Source organism: Varanus komodoensis, unplaced genomic scaffold (genome assembly GCF_004798865.1).
Source record: "Varanus komodoensis strain SLA01 unplaced genomic scaffold, ASM479886v1 scaffold3, whole genome shotgun sequence".
NCBI lineage: Eukaryota > Metazoa > Chordata > Lepidosauria > Squamata > Varanidae > Varanus > Varanus komodoensis.
This window is the reverse complement of record NW_025335761.1, coordinates 56,710,213-56,731,943: the sequence shown is the minus strand read 5'-3', so window position 1 is coordinate 56,731,943 and position 21,731 is coordinate 56,710,213. Positions and strand designations below refer to the sequence as shown.

Sequence of the window (21,731 nt, the reverse complement as noted above, 5' to 3'; positions counted from 1 at the left end):
AATGTTTTCTGGGCAGTCTGGCATTAACAAAACTGGATATTCTGGATGTCCTTGATGAAATCAAAATTGGTGTTGCTTACAAGCTGAATGGCAAAAGAATTCCATATTTTCCAGGTATGTTAAACTTTTTTTTACTCTTGAAGTTGATACTTGCCCACACTCTGGCCATTCTTTTTTGAAAACTGTTGTATTACAGGGATTGTACACATTCAGTGGTACTACATGCTTGTTAGAATCATTCTTATGGAGTTGACCCTGTTGGCTGTAAGCAGAACTGTCTCTTCCATTATTCACTCTATCTGTAGGACTACCTAATAGCCAAAGACAGAATGCAAACAAATGTATTCTCTTAATTAAGACCAGTTTAGCCAACTACACTTGAAACTTTGTTAATGCCAAATAATTGTGTTTCTTATGAGCTAAATGACTGCATTCATGCTTTGACTCATTTTTGAAGCTAACCAGGAAATACTACAGAAAGTGGAGGTGGAATACGAAACAATGCCAGGATGGAAAACTGACACAACAAATGCCAGAAAATGGGAGGACCTTCCACCGAAGGCACAAAATTACATTCGGTTTGTGGAAAACCATGTTGGAGTGGCAGGTACAAAATTTACTTATTCAGCTTTTTTTTTAGCCTGCCATTCATAGTGGAACCCTGATCTTTTCAACACTATTTCTAAGAGGCCTGCCTACTCTCCTCCAGTCTGCTCTCAGGGAATTATTCCCAGTTGGGCAGAGCAACTGTTTCAATCTTTTTTTTTGGAGGGGGGGAGTGTTGATTAGGCCACTGGTCCCTAAAAATTACTACTAGCACCTACAAAAGCCTTGAAGTAATGGACACTTCCTACCCATTTAGTGTGGAGACACTCATGCTTCAGTCTTATGGGACTGTGCTCCCCCACCACCCAAAATACACTTGGGGTTCATGCTCTTTCCTTCCAGGGTGAGGGAGGAAACACCCTGTGTTACATCTGGATACAGATTGGAGATAATCCTAGCCATGAAAACAAGAGAAGAGCAAGTGGAGATAGAGCTACAGATGGGAATGTGAATATATATAGTCTAAGGGTTGCATCTGGGGGTATGGAATTTGGCAAAGTATTTGTAGTCCTCCAGAGTTCTGGGACTTTCTGGGCTAGATAATACCACTGCTAAGATTACTATAGCCAAGTATGGCACAGCTTTGCCTCATCTTTAGTTATTCAAACTGATTTGTGTGTTTATGGCATAATTTTATGTTTTTAAAGCATGTATGGAAGTCAAAACACACTATTTTATTGGTATTTTCTGTCATTATTTAAACAATTACATTCTTCCTGTTACTGGAGTTCATTCCTGCTTTTGAGGACTGGGCTTCTAGAATCCATACACCAGTATTACAACCTAAGATAGATTTCCTTGTGATGCTTATATCCCAAAGAATAGTTCTAATAATTATTTATTTCTCTTATCTTCAGTTAAATGGGTTGGAGTTGGAAAATCAAGGGAATCTATGATCCAGCTCTTCTAAATGTACATAGGACCTCAGCGCCAAGAAACACAGTTTAGTGTTCATCTGTTCCTTTCTGTTCCTGAGCTTGGATGAAGATGCTGTTAAAATCAAAAAGCTCTTCCTAGACTATAATTAGACGTATCTTGTACTGTCAGTTTCATATAAAACGAATCAGGAACTCAGAATAAGAATGTGAGAGATTTGTGGATGGGAAATTTTAAGGTCACATTTGAAAAGTGACAGATACATATGGAATTATTCTTAAACACACTACCAGTACTGAAATTTATGCCAGATTGTAAAAGACTGTAAACCGAATATTCATGTTCCTATGTCAGGGAGTGAGAAAGTGGCAGCAGAAAATGTACTTACTGGCTTTCAAAATTAGGCTGGTTATAGTTCAGAACATTTCTTTAAAAGCTAGTAGAACTAAGCCATCCTTTTCAAGTCCAGCAGTTGAAGCAAATGTACTTGTGGAAACTGATTTGTGTAAGTAAAAGTTCTTTAAATATAAAATAAGGAGAGGCAAATGAGGTTATGTCATAGCAAGAGGAGGTAAGCCAGTCGCAAACAGCATTAGTTGGGAGTGGGTCAAACTGGAGATAGCTGAGTGACCTTGAGATAAAGAACTTCCTTTCAGATATTTCCCAGTGGACACTCCACGTGAAGCTCTTCCAAGGTGCTGCTTGTTTGCCTTAGTGTGCAACAGGCAGGGAGAAAAACCACAGCAAATTTTAAAAATATAGGGAGTTGCAACGGGAGAAAAAGTCACTTTTGCTGCTGTGGTGTCATCTGTGCCTGTATTTTGCTAATCAGCACTAGGACCACAATCGCTTGTGGCACTTTGGACGGTCCCTAAAGTACAGTACACTGAGCAGATGTACCAATCAGGCACCAGCCTTGAAGGGTGCTTCCAGATGGAGGGCTCCTTTTGTTGCCAGTCAAAAGACATTGTGCAGCTATACCATCTCTTCTTCCTTAACATACTTTTTAAAAACCTGATAAAAGACAGAAGTAGTGGTGGGAAAGTCGGAGAGGGCTACAAAATGAATTTGCTTGGATTACCCATAAAATTCCATGAATGAAGCAGTGTGACTGCACAGTAAAAGCCTCATCTGGAAGTGACCTTTAGCAGCACAGATGCTGAAAAGCTAGGAAGTCTGATGGGGAGAAGAATAAGTTCCCCAGGAATGAGCTGGCTGGCCGGTTCCTCGTTGTAGCCCCACCAACATGCCAGGGAATGCACAATAACCCCCAACTTAATTTTTTAAGAACTGTGAGCTAGTTCCCAGCCCTTTAAATGGGGAGGAAGATTGGGGAATTTCTTGTCACTTCTGTATATTGTTTTGAGGATGCAAGTTACCAACATGCTGATGTTTTGATGTTGTAGTTTATCTTGCTTTTAAGGCAGTACTTCAGAAATAGAGGCCGTGTGTTTGTTTGTGAGATGTAAATTTAAGAACAGACTTCATGTTTTTACATTACTACTAAATATCCCATGCAAGGCAAAAATCACCAGTATATGATTCATGGGTTGTGCATATACCCAAACATCTAACATGGACTATGAACTTCTACTGGGATTCTGAGTGCCACAGGCATTTTAGCTCCAGAGTGAACACACTAGTGGGTGCACCCGGACCACTCATGGAGCGTGAGCTGCCCTTCCTCACAGATACACTTGAGAATCTCAGCTAGGGGGGAAATCTTAGTATATGTGGAAGCTCCATGGGCACAGTTGTGTGCATGAGTCAGGGCTGTTTCTTTCAAACGTGGTAGTATCTTTTTAAAGATGGCAAGAAATCTTCTTAGGCATTTTACTTGCAAATCTCTACAGCAGTATGTTGATCTAGAGCTTGCATAGTAGTTAGAGGGCCGAGTTAAACACCAGGAAGTCCCTGGTTTGAATTTTACCTCTGCCATTAACTCACTTGGCAGCTTTGGACAAGCCTTAGTCCTTCCCCTCCTGTCTGCAATAAGTGGAGAGGGGTCATAATATTGACCTATCTTACAAAGCTGCTGTAAGGATTGTAGTTACATAATGCAAGGGAAGTGCTTTGAACACTTGAAAGCACAATCAGGATGCTAAGCATTATGATCCTTGACAATCTCATCATGACCAAAACAGTTAAAGTTAGATAAACAAGATCTCAAGAACAGCAGCTAATGTGTATTTAGTTTAGTTCCTCTCGATTATTCTTCTTTTGTGTACACGTTGGGTCTTTTTTAGCTGCAATGCAGTACAATTGTCTTAAACAGTGTGGGGGGATGTAGGTTGATTCTTCCTTAATGGTAGAAACTCAAGCACAGAAAACTCTGCATTTAACTTTTTCTTAATTGTTACATACAATTCAATGCAGAGGCAAGCATGCTTAACTGCTGTAAAAGAAATTGGGTGTTCTGGTGTATTGGATAGTGATCACTTAATTACTGGGCTCCACAGAAGCATTTGCTCTAAGATAAATTTATTTTTTTTCCTTCTGAGGGGCAGTCCTTTGTGCCTCGTCAGGGGCTGCTGTGAAAATAGAAATGCCCTGTGATTAAGCAGAAGCAAATCTTGCCCATCTCTTGTTCTTGGCCAGTGCCTCTGCCTCAGCTTGCCAAGAATAACATGGCACATGATACTTGCTTTACCTACCTCATATAGTCAAAAGTAGGTTCTAGCTTGGTGCATGCCATGATAAACATGTTCGTCTAAGATGCCGCAGGATTCTTTGTATTTCCTGCAAGACTGCTCCAGAATACCTCCTGTTGGTTTTTATGAGAATCCTCTAAGTCTCCCTTTGACTTTTGAAAAGATTTAACTGTTATGTAGACCAGGTGAAGAACATTACTCAGATTCTAATGTTTTGTAAATCACTTCTAAAAGTACTGATTATGAGTGTGGATCTGGGAAAGCTTCTGTCAAGCAGTGTGCCTTTCTGAAAGGCTCCAGTCCTGTCAGAAATGGTTCAGGACCCTTCCCTTAACCTACAGTGCCTCAGTATATATGCATCTAAGGGAAGTTCACCAGCGTGGCCTTTACCCTGTATTAACAAGACTGGCTCCACTGCAAATCAGTTACTTGCTCACAAAGTTCTGTGGTTGTGTTCTGTGCCTCTTGAACAAATCTAGCTTTATATTTGAAATGCCATTGCTGTCCTTATTTTTTTTTTTTTTTTGCATCGCCCAGATGCATTTGTCAATATATTACTCATTTGCTGCATGCAGAGTATAATGATGGTGGGGTGGGGGGCACCTCTCCAAAAGAAATCCTTGTATACAAGTTGTGGAAATACAGCTGAAGGCATTAAGTGTTCCCATGCAAGACCCATTCGAATGAATGGATACTGCATACGAACATTTTGGTAGCTTTTGCTCCCTTCTACGGAACTCCTTATCAGGCCTTTCAGTTTGCACAAAATCACAGCTGACCTTTTGTTCCCGCAAATTTATTCTGTTTAACTGTTATAAATAGAGAACTTTATTGAACTGATGGTTTATTTTATTGGAAATGTTTGTTCCCACAAAGTAATAGCACTGAGTAAGTTTTAAATATTTATTTATTGAGGAATTATTTTACAGTCCACTGGATGATACACACCTTAATCAGAAATGTGTTTGATGTGAACAACGCATATTACTCTCTTGATGTTTCCTGTTAAACATTATATTGAACCTTTACTTGGAATTGGGTTATAATAATTTAGAGTCACTTTGTTCAGTGTACAGGTTAACTGAAATTTTAATAGTCTGAAACAAAATTCTGTAATTGAATTAATGAGGGGAATGGCATGAAAAGACACTAAAACGTCTTAAGTCATACATCACAGCAAGTACAGTGAAAAGGTTTTACATCTAACACATTTATGCTCTCTCCGTCACCCTGTTGCTGATGTCATTGGGTGTACACTGCTCAACAAATGCACTACAAGTGTTCTCAATCATTTTTGTACATTGGAAATGGAGCTGTAGCCTTTTATCTTGCAGCTCTTTCTTTTGCTTAATAAAGTCTTACAAGATAAAGGGGTGTAGGACTTGGTCTCTTGAGTCTCCTCTTTTTCACTCCTATTCACAGCCTATTGATTAGGTAATTTTCCACTATTGTGCATCAACATTTCTGGCAATCAGTTGCAGTTTTGGAGGATGGCACTGTATTTTACGTCAGCATGAGTGGCAGAATCTTCAGTATTTTGTATGTCACTTTACCATGGTAAAACCGTGTAAACCGCTTGTTGTAAACTGTCCTGAGAAATCTGTGAAGGGCTGGTATGGAAGTTTTCAATAATTAAATAAAACCACGCTCAAAGTACCTAAAGCATTCCTCCCAATTTGCACAATAAAATATAACATTGCTAAGGAATAGTTCTAAATCATGTTTTATTTATTTCAGTTCTATACCACCATGTAGCTGAAGCTCTCTGGGTAGTTTACAAACATGTATAAAACAAAATGTGACACAATACAAAGAACAATTAAATTTTAAAGTAGTTTTACTGTAAAAAAATACAATAAAAAGACCCAGCAAGAAGAAGAATCAGCAAAGCACCTGGATAACCAAGTGGCTCTTTAAAGGCTTTCCTCACCCAGTGCTGAAAAGATGGCAGATTTGGTGCCAGGCAGGCCACAGCAGGGAGGTTGGTCCAAAGATGCGGGGTGACATTTCATACACTATTATAGCTAGTAGTAATATTAATTTCTGTATTTCTTACACAGTCTTCCTCCTCCATTTTATCCTAATCTGTGTGAGAGGCCCAAAGTCACCCAGGGAACTCCATGGCCAGGCAGGGATTAAACCCTGCATCTCCCCAGTCCTAGTCCAGAACTCTAACCACTGCACCACAGTGGCTGTATTCCATAAAAACATACGGCATATGCTAGAGTTAAACAATCCGATAATTACAGAAGAAAGATTTGTCTGTAATGTGTGTGATGTTCCGGGAGCAGTAATCTTTGTTGAACTGACATGTTTAAGGCAAATATTAATGTGCCATTTAATCCCTTTATGTGCAATCTTAGCTGCACTTGCCGCATTTCTAGTGACTTGGGCACAAATCTGTCATTTTGTTTTATCACCATCAAGGGAAATAACTCGACTGGATGATTAAATGAATGGGAAAGTGGGGGACGAAGAAGAGGGCAAATAGAATGAAAAGGACACAGAAGAGAAGTCTGTTTTCAACCACTGTTTGATGACCCCCCCCCCGCACCATTTCTTCAAGCAGATATGGCCTTTGACCCCTCCAAAGATGGTTTTTGGAGGGGTTGCATCCCAAAATGTAAAGGGTTTTCAAAGTCAAACTTAGCATTAGGAGCTGTGGCTGAAAACACACTGGAAAGCAATGCAGCTCCATTCTCAGCGCTTAGATATGTTCCGTGCCGTTAGTTCAAGCCATTGTATTTAGCAGTAGCTGAAGTTTCTGGGTAGACTTCAAAGGCAGACCCACATAAAATAAGCCACCTAGGAAGGCCTCGGCAGTAATACATGGCCTATAAATTTGCATAAATAAATAAAATACATTCTGGTGGACTAATTTGGATGTGAACCAGGATATGAAAAACTGGTCAAGTGATCTCTGCCAATCCAGTCTGCTGAAAAGTGCTTTTTGACACAGATGCTACTACATGGGCATTGGAAACAAAGGGAAGAGTCTAACGGCACCTCAAAATGGTGACCTTGTGTCTCTGGGGGAAGCCTCACCTTATTGAGAAGTAGCAGCAAATCATTCTCCAAAGCAACAATACTATATAGGCAATCCACTGGCGAGCACACTGGCCATTTAGCGGATCAACCCACGCTGTTCCGACAGCATGTCAAAAACAGAAATACAGACAAAACAGCATTTGTTGCCGTTGTGGTTGAGCCCACACATTTAAAAACAAAACCCACACAGCAGTAAATGCTGCCAAGAGTGCTGAGGTTAACACCTTGGGTGTTTCTGCTGGAAGAGTTCGGCCGGCTCTGCACTGAGTAGTGGCGTGTTGCAAAAAAACCATAATGTAGGTATGAGCTTGTCCTGGGTTACATACCTGCCCCAGAACCCTCTAGTTGACATTTTCAATGGAGAAAAGCAACTGAGAACAGCTTTCTGCTGCTCACTTTTGAGCCTCTTTTGGATCAACATTTTTAACAACATATTTTAATAATTTAATTCATCTACCATTGCTTATAGCTCTTGCTCACTTTGCTATACAAATTTTAAACAAGCAAACTATTGCCTTCCCTGTGCTCAATTAGGAGTGCTAATAAATTCATCCTAATTGCAGGTTCTGGCAGAAATACATACTCTCTTAGGGTGAATTTATGAAGGTCATATAGGAATTCACCATGCAACCCTACATATGTCAACTCAGAAGTATTTTTTCTTTGTTTTGAATGGTTTAGGATGCAAGGATTGTGGCGTTCCTGTTGCTAGTCTTGCTGAAACTGCCCTAGTGTTTGTTAAATTTGAATGTTTTGACCTAATAGGAGCCCCCCCACCCCAGCCATTCAAATTCAGTTTCATTAGGTGGCATGAAGTAGCAACTCAATCAGCTCTTGAAATACAGGGATTGAATGTACAAAATCCTGTGGAAGCTTGGATTACATTATTATCCTGCTCTTCTCTTTCTGTACAACTCCAAGGGACAGGAATGGCAATTCTAACGTATTCACTTGGAAACCTTTTAATTAAAGGTGGGAGACTGAGAAAGGAAGAATTTTGTGTGTAACTCAACTGCTCTACAGAGTGGGGTGCAGGTTGATGTCTAAATATATTTCTGCATCCTTTGCAATGTGAAAGTCCATTCATCCTTCTCCCCACACGCCGCACTGGACACTTTCTTTTCAGGTCACAATTACATACAGCGATTGGAATACCCTCAAAGGACTTAAGTTCTAGAGAAGCAGACAAATCTGGAATGTGGAAAGGTGGGAAGAAGATGCCAGCAAAGCTTTTGCTTGCTTAAGCATTTTAAAGAGTGTGTGTGCTGGGGTGAGGCTTTCTTCAAATGCGTCTAGCAATGAGGCCATCGCTTTATGTTCGTAACATAAAAGTAGTGGCTTGCAAAGTGAAGTGGTGTTTTGGTAACTCTGATAAAAGGGGATTATTAAAATATTTTAGTAAATCAAATAATAAACATTTTTAATTAATAGTTACCATTACTCCATCCCTTTAATTGTCAGTGCAACGTAAAAGGGGCCTTCTGGATAAGGATCAGCCCCCTCCATCGTGCTGCTATATTCTGTTTGGCCGCTACAGCCACTAACAACTCTGTTCTACCATGTATTGATTCCTAGTAGGAATGTAGGCTGAGATTGTAGCACCACTTGTCCACATTCTGGGGAGCTGAAACCCGGTTTGCAACTGGGATTTTCCATGGTAGAAACGCGGAGCTATTGCCATAGATTCTTGTAACTCTGCTGTCCTTCCATTTGGCCATCATGTAGCCTTGCAGTCCAACGTTGTTACATGCCTATTCAGAAGTAGCCCTCACTGGGATCAACAGGAGCAGGTAAGTGTGTTCCGCAGTTCACAACCTTGTGCCCTCTAGGTGTTTTGGACTTCAGCTCCCAGCAGCACCCGCCAGCAGTGTGAATCAGCAGGAATTCCAACAGTTGCCCCATACGGAGGGCACCAGGGTGTTGTCCAGAACTTTAGCACACAAGCACCTGGAAGCAAGTCCTGCTGGACTCTGGTTTACTTCTCTAATGAAGAAGGCTCAGAAAATTAATTGAAAAAACCAAAATCCTATTTTAATAGCCATTCCACCCTGTAAGGTACTTCCATTGCTACTTTATACAGAGCTGGACCTCACTGGGTACAATTCTGATGAAATAAAGTGGGGATTGGACCAAGACTGCAGTATAGGCATAAGTCAACCGGCAGGAGGTCACTTTGATCTTACACAGGCAACTGCTTTATACAGAGTCAAATCCTAATGTCGCCTCTTGACCAGTAGCAATAGCTCTCTCTGGTTTTTGGCAGAATTCTTTCTAGATCCACACAGAGATGCCAGGGACTGAACATGGGACCTTTGGTACACACAGAAGGGGCTCCACCACCCCCTGCAACCTTCTCGAAAGTACAGAGTGGCGTTGCTTTGTCACGCACACACACAGTGAAACTAAACTGAAATACTAACTGAAAAGGAAAATTCTACACAGAGCACAATGCTTTAAAAATTCTGGAAGGGTATAGCTCCATGTTACAGAAAATGGGAACATAATGTGACAGAATATTTAGGAAAGGTTATGAAAGATAGACGTATGATGTAGCCGCAGAAAACAGCTAGTGCACTTTCAGCTTGCCATTGAAGAAACAATTTCCAATTAAGGAGAGGCAGTGGTTCCATGTCATTTGCACTGGAGGGGCTGTAGTTTGGGCTTCAGCACATGTTCTGCATGAGAATGTCCCTGGATCAAGTCCCGATAGCCTCAAGAAACACTAACGGTGTAATCCTATGCTAGTTTAGGCAAAATAGCACCAGCTCCCAAGCATTCAAACCCAAAATGGCTTGAGGTCTGATTACCTGAAGGATTGTCACCTCCCATATATAATTAGCCAGACAAGAAGATCGTCCTCAGTGGCTCATCTGTGGACGTATCTACCAAAGGAGGTCAGAGGAATGGTTACTAAGGAGGAGGTGATACTTATGATGTTGAATAAACTTCCTAGCAATGCTCACCTGCCACAGTGTATTTTTCCAAGCACCAACTGCAGACTTTTTCTGCTGAAAGATTTTTCAGAAATTTTAGTCTTTTAGCATCTTTTGCTTTAAATCCTTTATTTTAAATCTTTGTACTGCTGTTAGGGTTCATTTTGACTTTTATTCTAGCATAGTGGTTAGAATACTGGACTGGGACTCAGGAGATCTGAGTGGTGATTCTAGTCCCCATTTGGCCCTGAAGCTCACTTGGTAACTTTGAGGAGACCAGTCACTGATTCTCAGTTTACGTTACAAGAATGTTGTTGAGAGATGGAAATAGAGGTGGATTATGCAAGCTTTCTTGAGTTCCTTGCAAGAAAAAAGGTGGCATATAAATCCAATACATACATATTTTATACCTAAGTTTTAATGTTTTTAAATAATTGTGAATTGTCTGGAAAACTTCGGCAACTGGGAGTTATATACACGGGACTGCACCTGAAAGAGACCCCGCTTGAAACCCTCGATCGCTACCAATCAGTGTCCAGAACGCTGGTCCAGATGGACCATTGCTATGACTGAGCATAAAAGTTTCTTCAAAATCAAATGTGCAGCCTTGGTCTGTCACTATCGTTTGCGAGTCGTGTACTCACTCAGCCCCGACCCTCCTCCCCATGCCCACGACGCTCAAACACTCCCTTCCTCAGCCTGGAGCCCTGCAGAACCGGCTGGCAGGAGGATTATGGGAGTTGTAGTTCGCCCTACCGCACGGCCGGCTCTTGACTAACGCCCCTCCCACCAGCCTTGCCGCAGACGAAAGTGCTCCGCCCACACGCTCTTTAAACAATGCTACCGCTCCCTCCCTTCCGTCCGCGCCGCTCCGTGATTGGCCAACCAGTCAGTGACGTATGTAAGAAAGAAGGCGGGTTGCGAGGTTGAGGTACCAACAAGAGGTCTGTTGACGGTGGCCTTTACCCTGCGGGAAGGCGCCGCTCCTTAGTAATAAATACCTTTGGTTCTCGGGCTGTTCGGCCGGCGCTGAGGGACAGGGATGCCGAAGCGCTCCTGCCCGTTCGGGGAGTCGGCCCCGGTGCAGCTGAAGACCCGCGTGAGGCTGAGGGAGCTGAGCCAGGGCGTCATGGGCGAGCGGTACCAGCGCGAGATCTTCGGTGAGGCAACGTGGGGAGTGGACTGGCGGGAAGAGTCGGCGCGGGCGTGTTCTCGCGAGAGCAAGGCTTTGGTCAAGCGAAGCCCAACGCCAGCCTAGGCTAGGGCCTTCCTCTCGCGAGAGCTGGCTCTCGGCCGCCGCTCTTCCTCTCCTCGTCCCTTCCAAGGAGGCGGGCCTCCCGGCTGGGTGGGCGGGGTCTCTTCGAAGGGGTGGGGCGGAAGAAGCGCGTGCAAGAATGTGTCGGATGAGGTCATGCCCAGCTTCGCCCAGTGGGGGGAGGTGGCAGATGACGTCAGCGTGCTTGCCGCGAAAAAGGTGCCCGGGCTGTAGCTGTGCGAGATGCAGCTCGGAAAAGTCTTGCCGGATCAGGCCAGGGGCGGCCGAGTCTGGCATCCCGCTCACCTAGTGGTCAACCAGCTGCCTGCCAGAAATCCGGAAGCTGGACATGAGTGCGACCCAGTCCTGCTGTCCAGCCACTGGCCTATGTACGCGTGCTGTCCGTGATAGCATAGTCAGGACTCAAATCCCGCGAGCACCTTATCCTCCGTATGAATCCCCACCTGGTGTTTCTTTTCTAAGCCCAAGGCCCTAGGCTCACGTTTGTCTGGTTTGGCTTGCTTGGGTGGAAAAATACCCTCTGCATGCCCAGAGGCTCTGCAATTCTTGTGTTTGTTTTGGAAATACTGCATCAGGTTCCAAGGCCGTGTTATGAGTGGAGAACACTCGATGTGGTGTTTGGCAGAGGGGCACAAGTAACATTTTTCCTTCCCCATGTGACAAGGAAATGCAGGAAACTGCTGGCAAAGGCTTGACTGTTGGAGGACTTGCCCACGGGCTTTCTAGAGCTGGCACTGGTTGTCTTCCTCTGCACTTAAGAAGCACTGGGCATATTTGACAAGAAGTTTAGTGGTCTTACTTTCTGTAGATTCCAATTTGCATGTGGGCAGTTTCTCTATTTTCTGTACACTAATTCTCCTGATTGTGTGTGTGTGTGTGTGTGTGTACACGATCTCTAGCTCTTGGCTTATTAACTTCTTGTGTCTCCATTGTATCCTGACTTACTGAATCTGTGTATTTCTCTATGTGGTCTTACCATCACATTATTTTCTCTTATTTTATCTGCTGAAGTAAGTTGTTGTCCAGAAAAACCTTTGTAAACAGCTCTGCCTGTATGCACTTGTCTTGGCTTCATGCTACAGTGCAAATCCAAAGTATAGAAGGGGGGTGGCAGGGCTTGGTGTGTGAAACATTGGTACTGAAACCCCCTTACCCCCAAATTATGAAGTCATAGGCCCTAACTTTTCTACGGTGCTCTTCTTGCTGCTACCACAGACTACTGCCACATTAACATGTTGTATTTTTTTCAATAAAATTTTAAAACATTGAGATGTCAAGTTCGGCTTAGATCTATTATACAATTCAGTTTCAAAATGTAGCTGTACCAGAATGCTTTCCATTTATGTTTAAGCCATTCCCTGTCTCGTTAACAAAAAATTGACTCTGGGGTGTATATAGAAAGATGACAGCTTGGAAGCCCATAGGGATTGCCTTACAGGAAGGAAGGGTCTCTTACTAGGTTGGCAGTGTCTCAGTAAAGTGTGGAACCACTTCACCTGCAGTCCCTAGCGAGTGTTCTGAGGGCAGTAGAGAGGGAAGGCCCTGCATCCTGGCTCTGAGGCTGCAGAAATGGGTACTCAGTGTAGCAGGAGAGCATATTTGAGAAGTGCTGGGAAGAGCACCGTTGCCACTACTAGTTATTTGCATGGATTGCCGTTGCCTGCGACTTGAAAGCTAGTAGTATACGAGGCTGAAAGGGACAAGAACTGTGGCTCGGTGGTAGACTGCATTCTTTAACACGCAAAAGGCCCCAGATTCAGGGCCTGGTATCTCCAGGTGGGTCTGGAAAAGTCTTGTCAGGAATCTTGACGAACTTATACCCAGTAGTACAGGCAGTACTGATCAGCTGGGCCAGTCTGACTTGTGCAAGGCAGCTTTCTGTATTCCTAACATGCCTCTGAACAGGAAGTTCCTTCCTGGGAAAGAGGGATGGTTCTCATCTGATGTCTTCAGGAACCTTCGGGTTACGGGGTGGCCTAGAAATGGAATTAAATAAATAATGCTGGCTTTTTCCCCCTCTTGGGAAAGGTGGTACATCTTCCTGGTACTGTAATTTTGGGGCACCAGTTTAGATTATCTTCCAGACATTCCTGTCTCAATCTCTGTTCTTGTTCATTTGTGCAGAGAAAACAAAAGAGCTGCTCTTCAGAGGTGCCCAGGCTTATATGGATAATTCGTGCAGCACATGCAGTGAGAACACAGCGGGAACCTGTCTAAATGCGGAATACCCAGAACCACTTGCAAGCAAACCAGGAGGTTGTTCTCAGCATAGGTGTAATGGACAGATGTTAATTGGGCAGGATGGAAAACTTCGGCAGCCTTGTGCAAGCGAAACAGGTAAGTGACATCAGCACGCTGCCAAGTGCTTGTGTGCTTTCTTGTTTGTTGCTGTCAACTATCAGGTTCAGTGTTAATAGGAGAGCAAAAGAGGTAGCTACGATGCATCTGATGTTCAGGTACAAAGCAAGGTGTAATTTGCTGCAGCCGTGTCTGGGGGAGAAGCTGCATTCATGAGTTCTGTGAAGCTGCCGTAGGTGAGTAACATAGCATTGAGTTAAAAAGGCTTCCTCACTTCACTGTTGCAGTAAGTAATCATGGCGTTGGAAGGGACCTAAGAAGTCACTGAATCCTACCTCCTGCTTCTGGCCACCCAGGGGCTATGCCTTCCCTCTCGCTCGCTGTGCACTAATAGCGCACTTTTCTCATGATTACCCTTCCGCTGTGCTTTTTGAGAGCATTCTGCAAGCATGGTATTGTTTGTGCAAAAGAACACGGTGCCGTGCGAAATGGAATGTGCCTGTTGTATGCATGCAACTGCTTGTTTGTACGTATATACAGTAGGAAGTGACTCCTCTTGCCTCTACAGTTTTGTGGGTAGTTTAGTTTGGAAGAGCAGAGGAACAAGGCCTTCTTTGCTCGAGGGTGCATCAAGGTAGGGTGTGTGTTCTGTAAAGGTGAGCAAATGGCGGTAAGAGATACATCCCTGCAAAGCATGCATGTCCTGCAGCTGTGAGAACATCATGTGCAAGCTGAATGTGCTGGTGCATGTGACTGGCGGTATGACAAAGCCTTCATAAATCTCACCAGATGAAATGAAATTGTAAAGCTACAGCTCAGTGGCAGGACAAATTGTTGGCAGCACTGAGCTAGATGGATCTGTGGGCAGCTCTGTTTTTTATGCAGATGGCTTGCAGACGGTGATTTGCTTTCTGAAGCAGGTGCATTTCTACGACGCATTTCTTGATGCTGAAAGCAGCTCTCTGTGTTTCTGCGCAGCCTTGCCGGTAGGGGTTTCGGTGGCCTGCTCCTCCTGTGTAAGGACCATGGACATCAAAGAAGCCTGCACGCAGTGCGACCGGTACATATGCCAGAACTGCAGCCAGCTCTGCTGCAGCTGTAATGCCGTTGTTTGTTCCTTGTGTTCAGTCACAGAGTAAGTGTCCATGAAGAACAGACTTGAGTTAAATCTTCTTTGGCTGTATGCTGTGGTGATTACCAACATTTCTGCCAGAATGGGCATGTAATTTTGACATGATATAAGGCATAAGTTCATTTTGGAATGTGCTGTTTTGTTTTGTTTTGTTTTTTAAGCCTGGATTGAAGTTTGATCCCAAGAATGGCATGTATAGCCTAAAGAATTTCCTTGTGCTGGTAGCTGGGAACATAGCCTTGCTTTCTGACCTGAAGCCTTGAGCCAAATGATGGAAAGTTAGTGTTTCCACAAGTGGAAGATGCTCAGTACATTGTTCGGCTTAACTTTAGCCCAGAGGATGGCCTGAAGGCGCATAGGGCATCCACCATATTGAAGCTAAGCAGGTCTGGGACTGGCCTGACCTTGGAGGGGAGACCACCAGGGAACTGCATGTCACTGCTTTGAGTTTGACAGTGGGAGAAAGGTGGGGTATAAATATAATAAATCCTGCATGGGAAAAGACTTCTGCAGGGTTTGGGCTATTGACCTTTTCCTTCTCATTTGGTGCCCACAAATTAACTTTACTGGCAAACTCTTGAGAGGAGGCAGTACTTCCAAAATGGAATTTATTGGGAGAAGAGATGTTTACACCCATCCCTCATGAATGTGTGGTCTCCTGTAGCTAGACTAGCCTATGTATTTATCAGCTCCATCATTTGATTTAGCAAGGCAATTCTTAGGTGCTTATGCTTCTCCATTAGGCTAAAAGGCTTCATTGTGAAAAGCAGAGATTGTATGGAAGAGCTAATATTGTCCTCCTAGAGTCTATTGACTAAAATGTAACACGGAATTAATTTGCATCTTCTTTCTTCTAGGACTGATGATTTTGGTGAGCGAATCCTCTGCAATGGCTGCCTGATGTTTAAGGACTCAAATGCTTGAAACAGCAGTGCCCTGTTTTATGGACACATTCTCTGGGACCTGTAAAAAAGCATTTTTAATAGCTGGACATTTTTTCCCTAGTGTGTGATATGTTGGATTGCCTTTTTCTAAAATATTATATTTCTATAAGTGTAGTTTAATGAAATAAACATTTTATATTTTTATAAGATCTGAATTTTGTGTGACCTGGTTAAACTTAAATCTCTTCTGGAGGGTATATTTTACTAGCCTTGCATCTATTTTGGTAATGCAAATGAAGAATATCTTCCTCTGGTCCCTGGAGAATGTAAATTTGATTGAACATATTAGTTGTAAACTTATTTATAGCATCTGTTGAAAAGCTGTTTTGGCTTATTAGCATTTTGTCTTTGCAGTACCTACTACTCCTTACAAAAAGGTTATTTCTAGATCTGGTTTCTAAATGATAAACTCTAACCCAGTTCTTTAGTTACTCTTGCTCACTTGTATATTGCTAGCTGTTTATTTTTTAAAAAATAAACTACTTTTAACTCTCTTCTCCCAAGTAAAGGTGTTGGACAAGTATGAAAATCTGAAACCATAAGAGAATTGCATCGCAACAGAGATATGCTAGAATTACTGGAAAGTTAATTTTATGAAAAATAATACGAGGCTGAGGTGGATTGTAGAATGTCTGCAGTTCTCATAGGTAAACAGATTGTGTATGAAAACAGCCCCGGGATTCTTAATATCCAAATCTGTCCTAAGAAAATCATCCCTGCCTCTATTCAGTAATGGTTTTGGTGACTGTCAGACTGGCATATGAGGGTACTTCATGCAGCTGTTGGCCCAGCTGTTCTAATATTGCCTACTCTGGTACTGCCACTTTCAGTTCAGGCAGAGATTTTAACAGCAATTCTAGGTGTTCATTGAACCCGGCGGCTTTACACAAAGCTTGTATCCTGTCAGAGAGCTAAGGGCTACCTTTTGATGTTATTTATATGTATCCTATATGCAATTTATGAAACCAAACTTTGATTCAAAGCCTAGGTGAGACCACGGGTTATGAGAAAGAACTTGCTTACTTGGGTCTAGCAAGAGCTGCTAACCTAAATAAAACCTTGAGGTTTAAAATCAGTATACCTTTGGTCACCAATCCTTTAGAAAAGGGTTCCTCAAGATGGTTTCTGTAGGTGTCGCAGTACTTGTGAGGTTCTTCCACCAATCCTTGTAACGGGATCACCAAGGTGGCAACCTGAAGCACCTGTGAAGTGTTCACTCTTTCCCATGGTAACATATGCAAATAGATTTGTATATGCACAGCAGTGAAATCCATGCAACAAAGAATCCCCTGGAAGTTGGCATTATGTCACCCATTCAAATACTGAAGGTATTTTAAAATCCTTGGGCCACTGCATTAAGAGCTGTTGTAATATTAGTCTTTCAGCTGTCAGAAGGCATGGAGAATTCATTTATGTTTAATCGTGTACGTCAGTAAATACTGCAACCTGATCCAGTACACAATTTATCCGTATAATTTACCTCCTACCGGAAAGAAGCAACTACTGGGGTTGGCTAAAACCGTGTGTGTAAAAGAAGCACTATCTTGAATGCATTGCCACTAATTAGCTGAATGGGACAATTCCTTATTAGATGCTGCAGCTTTTGTTGAGTAAGATGTAGCCAAAAATCTATACACAGAACAGGTAGACATGGCTGCCCACAGCAGTTCCTCCAAGTGCCAGATATGCTTGCAGGCCTGGAAAAAACCTACAATCAGTGCCAAGGCCAACATGTACATTTCTCTGTTGGCGGTAGACTGCTCCGGATGGATCTTTACCTGATCTACAGCAAGAGAATACGAAGCGTGTTGGCCTCCCTTTTCCTTTGCCCTTGATAGCAGTGTGCAGCGTAAGGGCTAGAGCTTGCGATTTTGCTAGCTCTGTCTGCAGGCAGGTGCCTGCTGTGTCAGATGCTCACGAGCTGGTCCACTGAAGCTGGATGCTCAGGCTGTGACTGCTGAGCACTGCTCTTCCTCAAGAGGGAAGGCGCAGTCAGATCATTCAGCTTGAGGCAAAACCAGGTTGAGATTTAGCAGAGAAGCAAGTAGAGAAGCAGCTACAACGGGCAGTGAAAATAAAAGGCATGTGGGATTGAGGATTATTTATAGTTAAAGGGTAATGTGGCCTAGTATCAAAAGCAGAGATGACCAAAAAGAGCAAGGCAGAAATCTAAGCCTCCGCTCTGCCTTGGGACAGACCTAGAGAGCTCTGTTGTACGATTGTTGTTAACTTACATTATTATTTATTCAAAGCTTTTTATCTTTTTCTTCAGCTGAGAGCACAAGAACAGCCCACAAACATCAGAAATTGGCATTTGCAATCTTAAAAGGCACAACACAAAAGGAAAGACCATGGGGAGGGAGGAGAAAAGCAGGTCAGATTTTTAGTTGCAAAATTCAGCTGCTGAATGCAAGGACTGCTGCTTCATCTCCCATTGATAGCCTCCATAGCAGCAGGTGATAGAATCCCCAGGATGCAACTGAAAGTCACTTCTGGTGTGCCACAGAGGTTCTGCTAGGATAAATTCTGTGCATGTCTTGTTTTCCATCAGAATTATGACACAAAAATTGTGCGCCATTTCTCTGCAGAACAGAGGCCCCACAGCTTGTCCAATAGCTTTTTGCTGGACTTTGCAAGCCCCAGTCTTAGCAGCAGACAAGATGTGCATTCCCTGTCCATCGTGATTTGAACACCACTATTTCTTGTGTCAACATGCAGCCAGAAAAAGGCTGGGGGGGGGCAGTGCAGCCCCCCGCAACCTCTGCCTACCCTTCCCCTGACTGCATGAGTCCCCAGGGGAAGAGGGGAACTCTACTAGCTGTTGTTAGCATGTGACTCAAAAAAGACCCACATTTTAGTCCCCTACTCAGCCAGGGAGCTCACTGGGTGACTTTAGGCTAGGTAGTGACTTAGACCCTACTTAACCGGGTTGTTGTGAGGATAAGACAGGAGGAGTAAATAAACTGCCTTGGGAACCTTGCAGCAAAAAAGACAGAAATATAAAAAATGTGTAATGTCTGTTTTTAGAAGAATAAGAATTGAACTAAAGTTCAATTCTTGGTTTCTTACCCCCCTTTACATATTTATATAAGCCACTAATGGGCTTATATAAATAAGATATAGATGCAACAGATTTCTGGCTACCTCCCTACCCTGGCCTAACGCTGTTCTCACCTGCCATTGCTTTGGTTGTGGCTTTGCATTTTCCAAGCCATTTCAAACAGAGCATTTCCACCTGTAACTGAAATTGGGACACTTCTTCCCGGGCTGTACTAGGTGGGACCAGAGGGGACCTTACTGTGTCCTTTCCCTACAGGCTTCAAATTCCCACAGCTGGATGTGATGTTGACTGCATGCAAGAAGCTGCTCCCACTTCGACAAGCATAAAACTCCCATCCATCGAGGCACTTGCACTGTCTGCGGTCAGTGAGACATCCAGGCTGGTTTTTCTGCACAGGAGCGTGATGTTCCTCGAGTGCATCGACTCCTTCATCTAAACTGCTCAACTTGGCCAATTAGACTGAAGCGGCAGGTGAGGCATCATTGCATTCCAAACCAAGGCAAAGTCCTCTTTGCCTGTGGCTTTGAATGCTAAACTAGGAGTTCTGGGGTTCATCAGTGCTGGGGCAGCGGATTCCCTTGCAAAATGACTTTGTGGGGAGGGAAAGGACTTCCCCCATTCCTAAAATGACTCTATGGTAGTAGGCAAGAGCAGTTGCAAAACACTCATTTCCTAGATGCTAAACTGATGAGACAACGTTGCCCAAGAGGTGGCGATATGAGTTCAAAATAGGAAACCACTTCTTTGAACCTCTGAAAAGATGCGCTGGAGGGTAAAATGGCACCTAGAAGTGTGTTAGCTTCCACTAAAAAATAATTTGGAATATTTAATAAAAATCAAGAGCAGAAAGACTTGCGAGTGCCAAGAGAGATTATGTGGTACAGTAAATGAGTACATTGTTTTTGCATGTGAGCTACCTCTGGAATTGCCATGTACAGTAGCACACTTATTAACTGGGACTGAACTGGTGGGATATTTCTAGTTAGTTGTTTCTAGGCAAGTTCAGAGTTCTCACTTCTAATCAATAAAACATCACTCATTTCCCTTTTCTGTACCAGAAGAAAACTTTAAGAGGCCTGGACAAATCAGTTTTCCATTTCATTCTTCTGCTAGAGTTTTTGCCATTGTTTCCTAGGATTTGTTCCATGGATTTAACTGCTCTGTAAGATGCTCTGAGTCTACAAGAAGAACTGCTAATAAATAACTTCAATAAAATAATCAGTTTCCACTGTACATGTTATGCCTCCATTTTCAGCTTTCAGGGGATAATAGCATGGATAAACAGGGCTGGTTTTTAATTCCCACAAAGCCACCAGGCACAACGGTCAGTGGGTTCGAAGACCAGGCTGCCCCTTGCCACTTGAGCCACTCCACTCCCCACAACCGGCGTGGAACTGGCCCCACCACTTGTAGGTCAAGTCCCTGGAGTCCCTGCTTCAGGCCCTCTTCACCCTTTGAAGGACAGTGAGAAGCTATTTATTTATTTATGAAATTTGTATGCCATCCAGTTACTAATGGCTCTGGATGGCTAACAGCATAAATAAATGGATGACCCACTCTGGCTGCAAATACAGTAATAAAATTCAATATTAAAACATATTAAAATATTGATTAAATAAAAAGGGCTTAACCTGGCGCTGAAAAGCATATAATGACGGCGCCAGGCGGGCAAATATGGAAGAAGGCGTTCCTTAAGGTATCCTGGTCCCAAGCTGTTTAGGGCTTTATAGGTAATAACCAGCACCTTGAACTGAGCCCAGACTTCGATGGGAAACCAATGGAGCTGATACAGGACTGGGGTTATATGAGAATAATGCACAGTCCCCGACAGCATCCTGGCAGTTCTATTTTGAACCATCTGAAGCATCCGGACTGTCTTCAAGGGCAGCCCCACGTAAAGTGCGTTACAGAAATCCAACTGGGAAGTAACCAATGTGTGTGTTACTGTTGCTAGGTAATCCTCCAGGTAGGGACGCAGCTGATAGATTAGCCAAAGCTGAAGGAAAGTGCTCCTCGCCACTGCTGGCACTTGAACTTCCAAGGACAGCTCCGGGTCAAGGAACACTCCCAAGCTGCGGACCCTGTCCTTTAGAGGGAGTGCAACCCTGTCCAGGGCAAGGCCCAAGTCACCTACCCAGGAGCTCGAATCACCGACCAACAGAACCTCTGTCTTGTCTGGATTGAGTTTCAGTTTAATTGGCCCTCATCCAGCCCATTACCTTGGCCAGGCAGCAGTTCAGTACAGCTACTGCCTCACCTGGGTTAGTTGAAAAAGAGAGGTAGAGCTGGGTGTCATCAGCATACTGATGACTCCGCAGCCCAAACCTCCTGATGACCTCTCCTAGCAGTTTCATGTAGATATTAAATAGCAAGGGGAACAAAATGGAACCCTGTGGTACTCCATGGCAGAGTTGCCATGGCACAGAGCCAAAGTCCCCCAGCACCACCTCCAGGAATCGGCCAGCAAGGTAGGAGCAGAACCACTCCCAAGCAGTGCCTCCTACTCCCAATCCCGCTAGCCTATCAATGGTATCGAAAGCCGCTGAGAGGTCCAGGAGAACCAACAGGGACGCACTCCCTGTCTCTCCCTGCACAGGTCATCATACAGGCCGACCAAGGCAGATTCAGTACCGTACCCAGGTCTGAAGCCAGACTGAAATGGGTCCAGATAATCAGTTTCATCCAAGAGTACCTGGAGTTGTCCCACCACCACCTGTTCCAACACCTTGCCCAAAATCAGGATGTTGGCCACCGGTCTATAATTGGCGGCCATCTCTGGATCCAGAGATGCCTTCTTTAGGAGAGGCCTGACCATCGCCTCCTTTAGAGAGGCAGGCATCCGGCCGTCCCCCAGAGAGGCGTTAATAACCTCCAGGATCCAGGAACCAATCCCATGTTTGGCTTTG

The 21,731-nt window shown here is 43.7% G+C and overlaps 2 protein-coding genes across 3 annotated transcripts in view; both read left to right on the top strand.

Annotated features, from left to right (window-relative positions):
• ADSS1 (adenylosuccinate synthase 1) overlaps positions 1-5,507 on the top strand; it is a 30,949-nt gene extending 25,442 nt beyond the window's left edge. For both annotated transcript variants that reach the window (XM_044436000.1, XM_044436003.1), the window contains exons 11-13: positions 17-114; positions 458-607; positions 1,464-5,507. In XM_044436000.1, the coding sequence (XP_044291935.1) occupies positions 17-114; positions 458-607; positions 1,464-1,516 (301 nt within the window). In that variant the 3' untranslated portion in view covers positions 1,517-5,507. The remainder of the gene's footprint in view (positions 1-16; positions 115-457; positions 608-1,463) is intronic.
• Positions 5,508-11,017: 5,510 nt separating this feature from the next.
• Positions 11,018-20,043, top strand: SIVA1 (SIVA1 apoptosis inducing factor). The gene is made up of 4 exons (XM_044436004.1): positions 11,018-11,274; positions 13,515-13,727; positions 14,667-14,823; positions 15,678-20,043. Exons 1-4 carry the CDS (start codon positions 11,157-11,159, stop codon positions 15,742-15,744), a joined length of 555 nt encoding a protein of 184 aa, XP_044291939.1. The 5' UTR covers positions 11,018-11,156; the 3' UTR covers positions 15,745-20,043.
• The last annotated feature ends 1,688 nt before the right edge of the window (positions 20,044-21,731 follow it).

Coding starts and splice junctions, on each gene's coding strand:
- SIVA1 (XM_044436004.1), top strand. CDS start 11,157: ATGCCGAAGCGCTCCTGCCCGTTCGGGGAGTCGGCCCCGGTGCAGCTG. Junction 13,728..14,666: donor GCCTTGTGCAAGCGAAACAG/GTAAGTGACATC, acceptor GTTTCTGCGCAG/CCTTGCCGGTAGGGGTTTCG. Junction 14,824..15,677: donor TCCTTGTGTTCAGTCACAGA/GTAAGTGTCCAT, acceptor TCTTTCTTCTAG/GACTGATGATTTTGGTGAGC.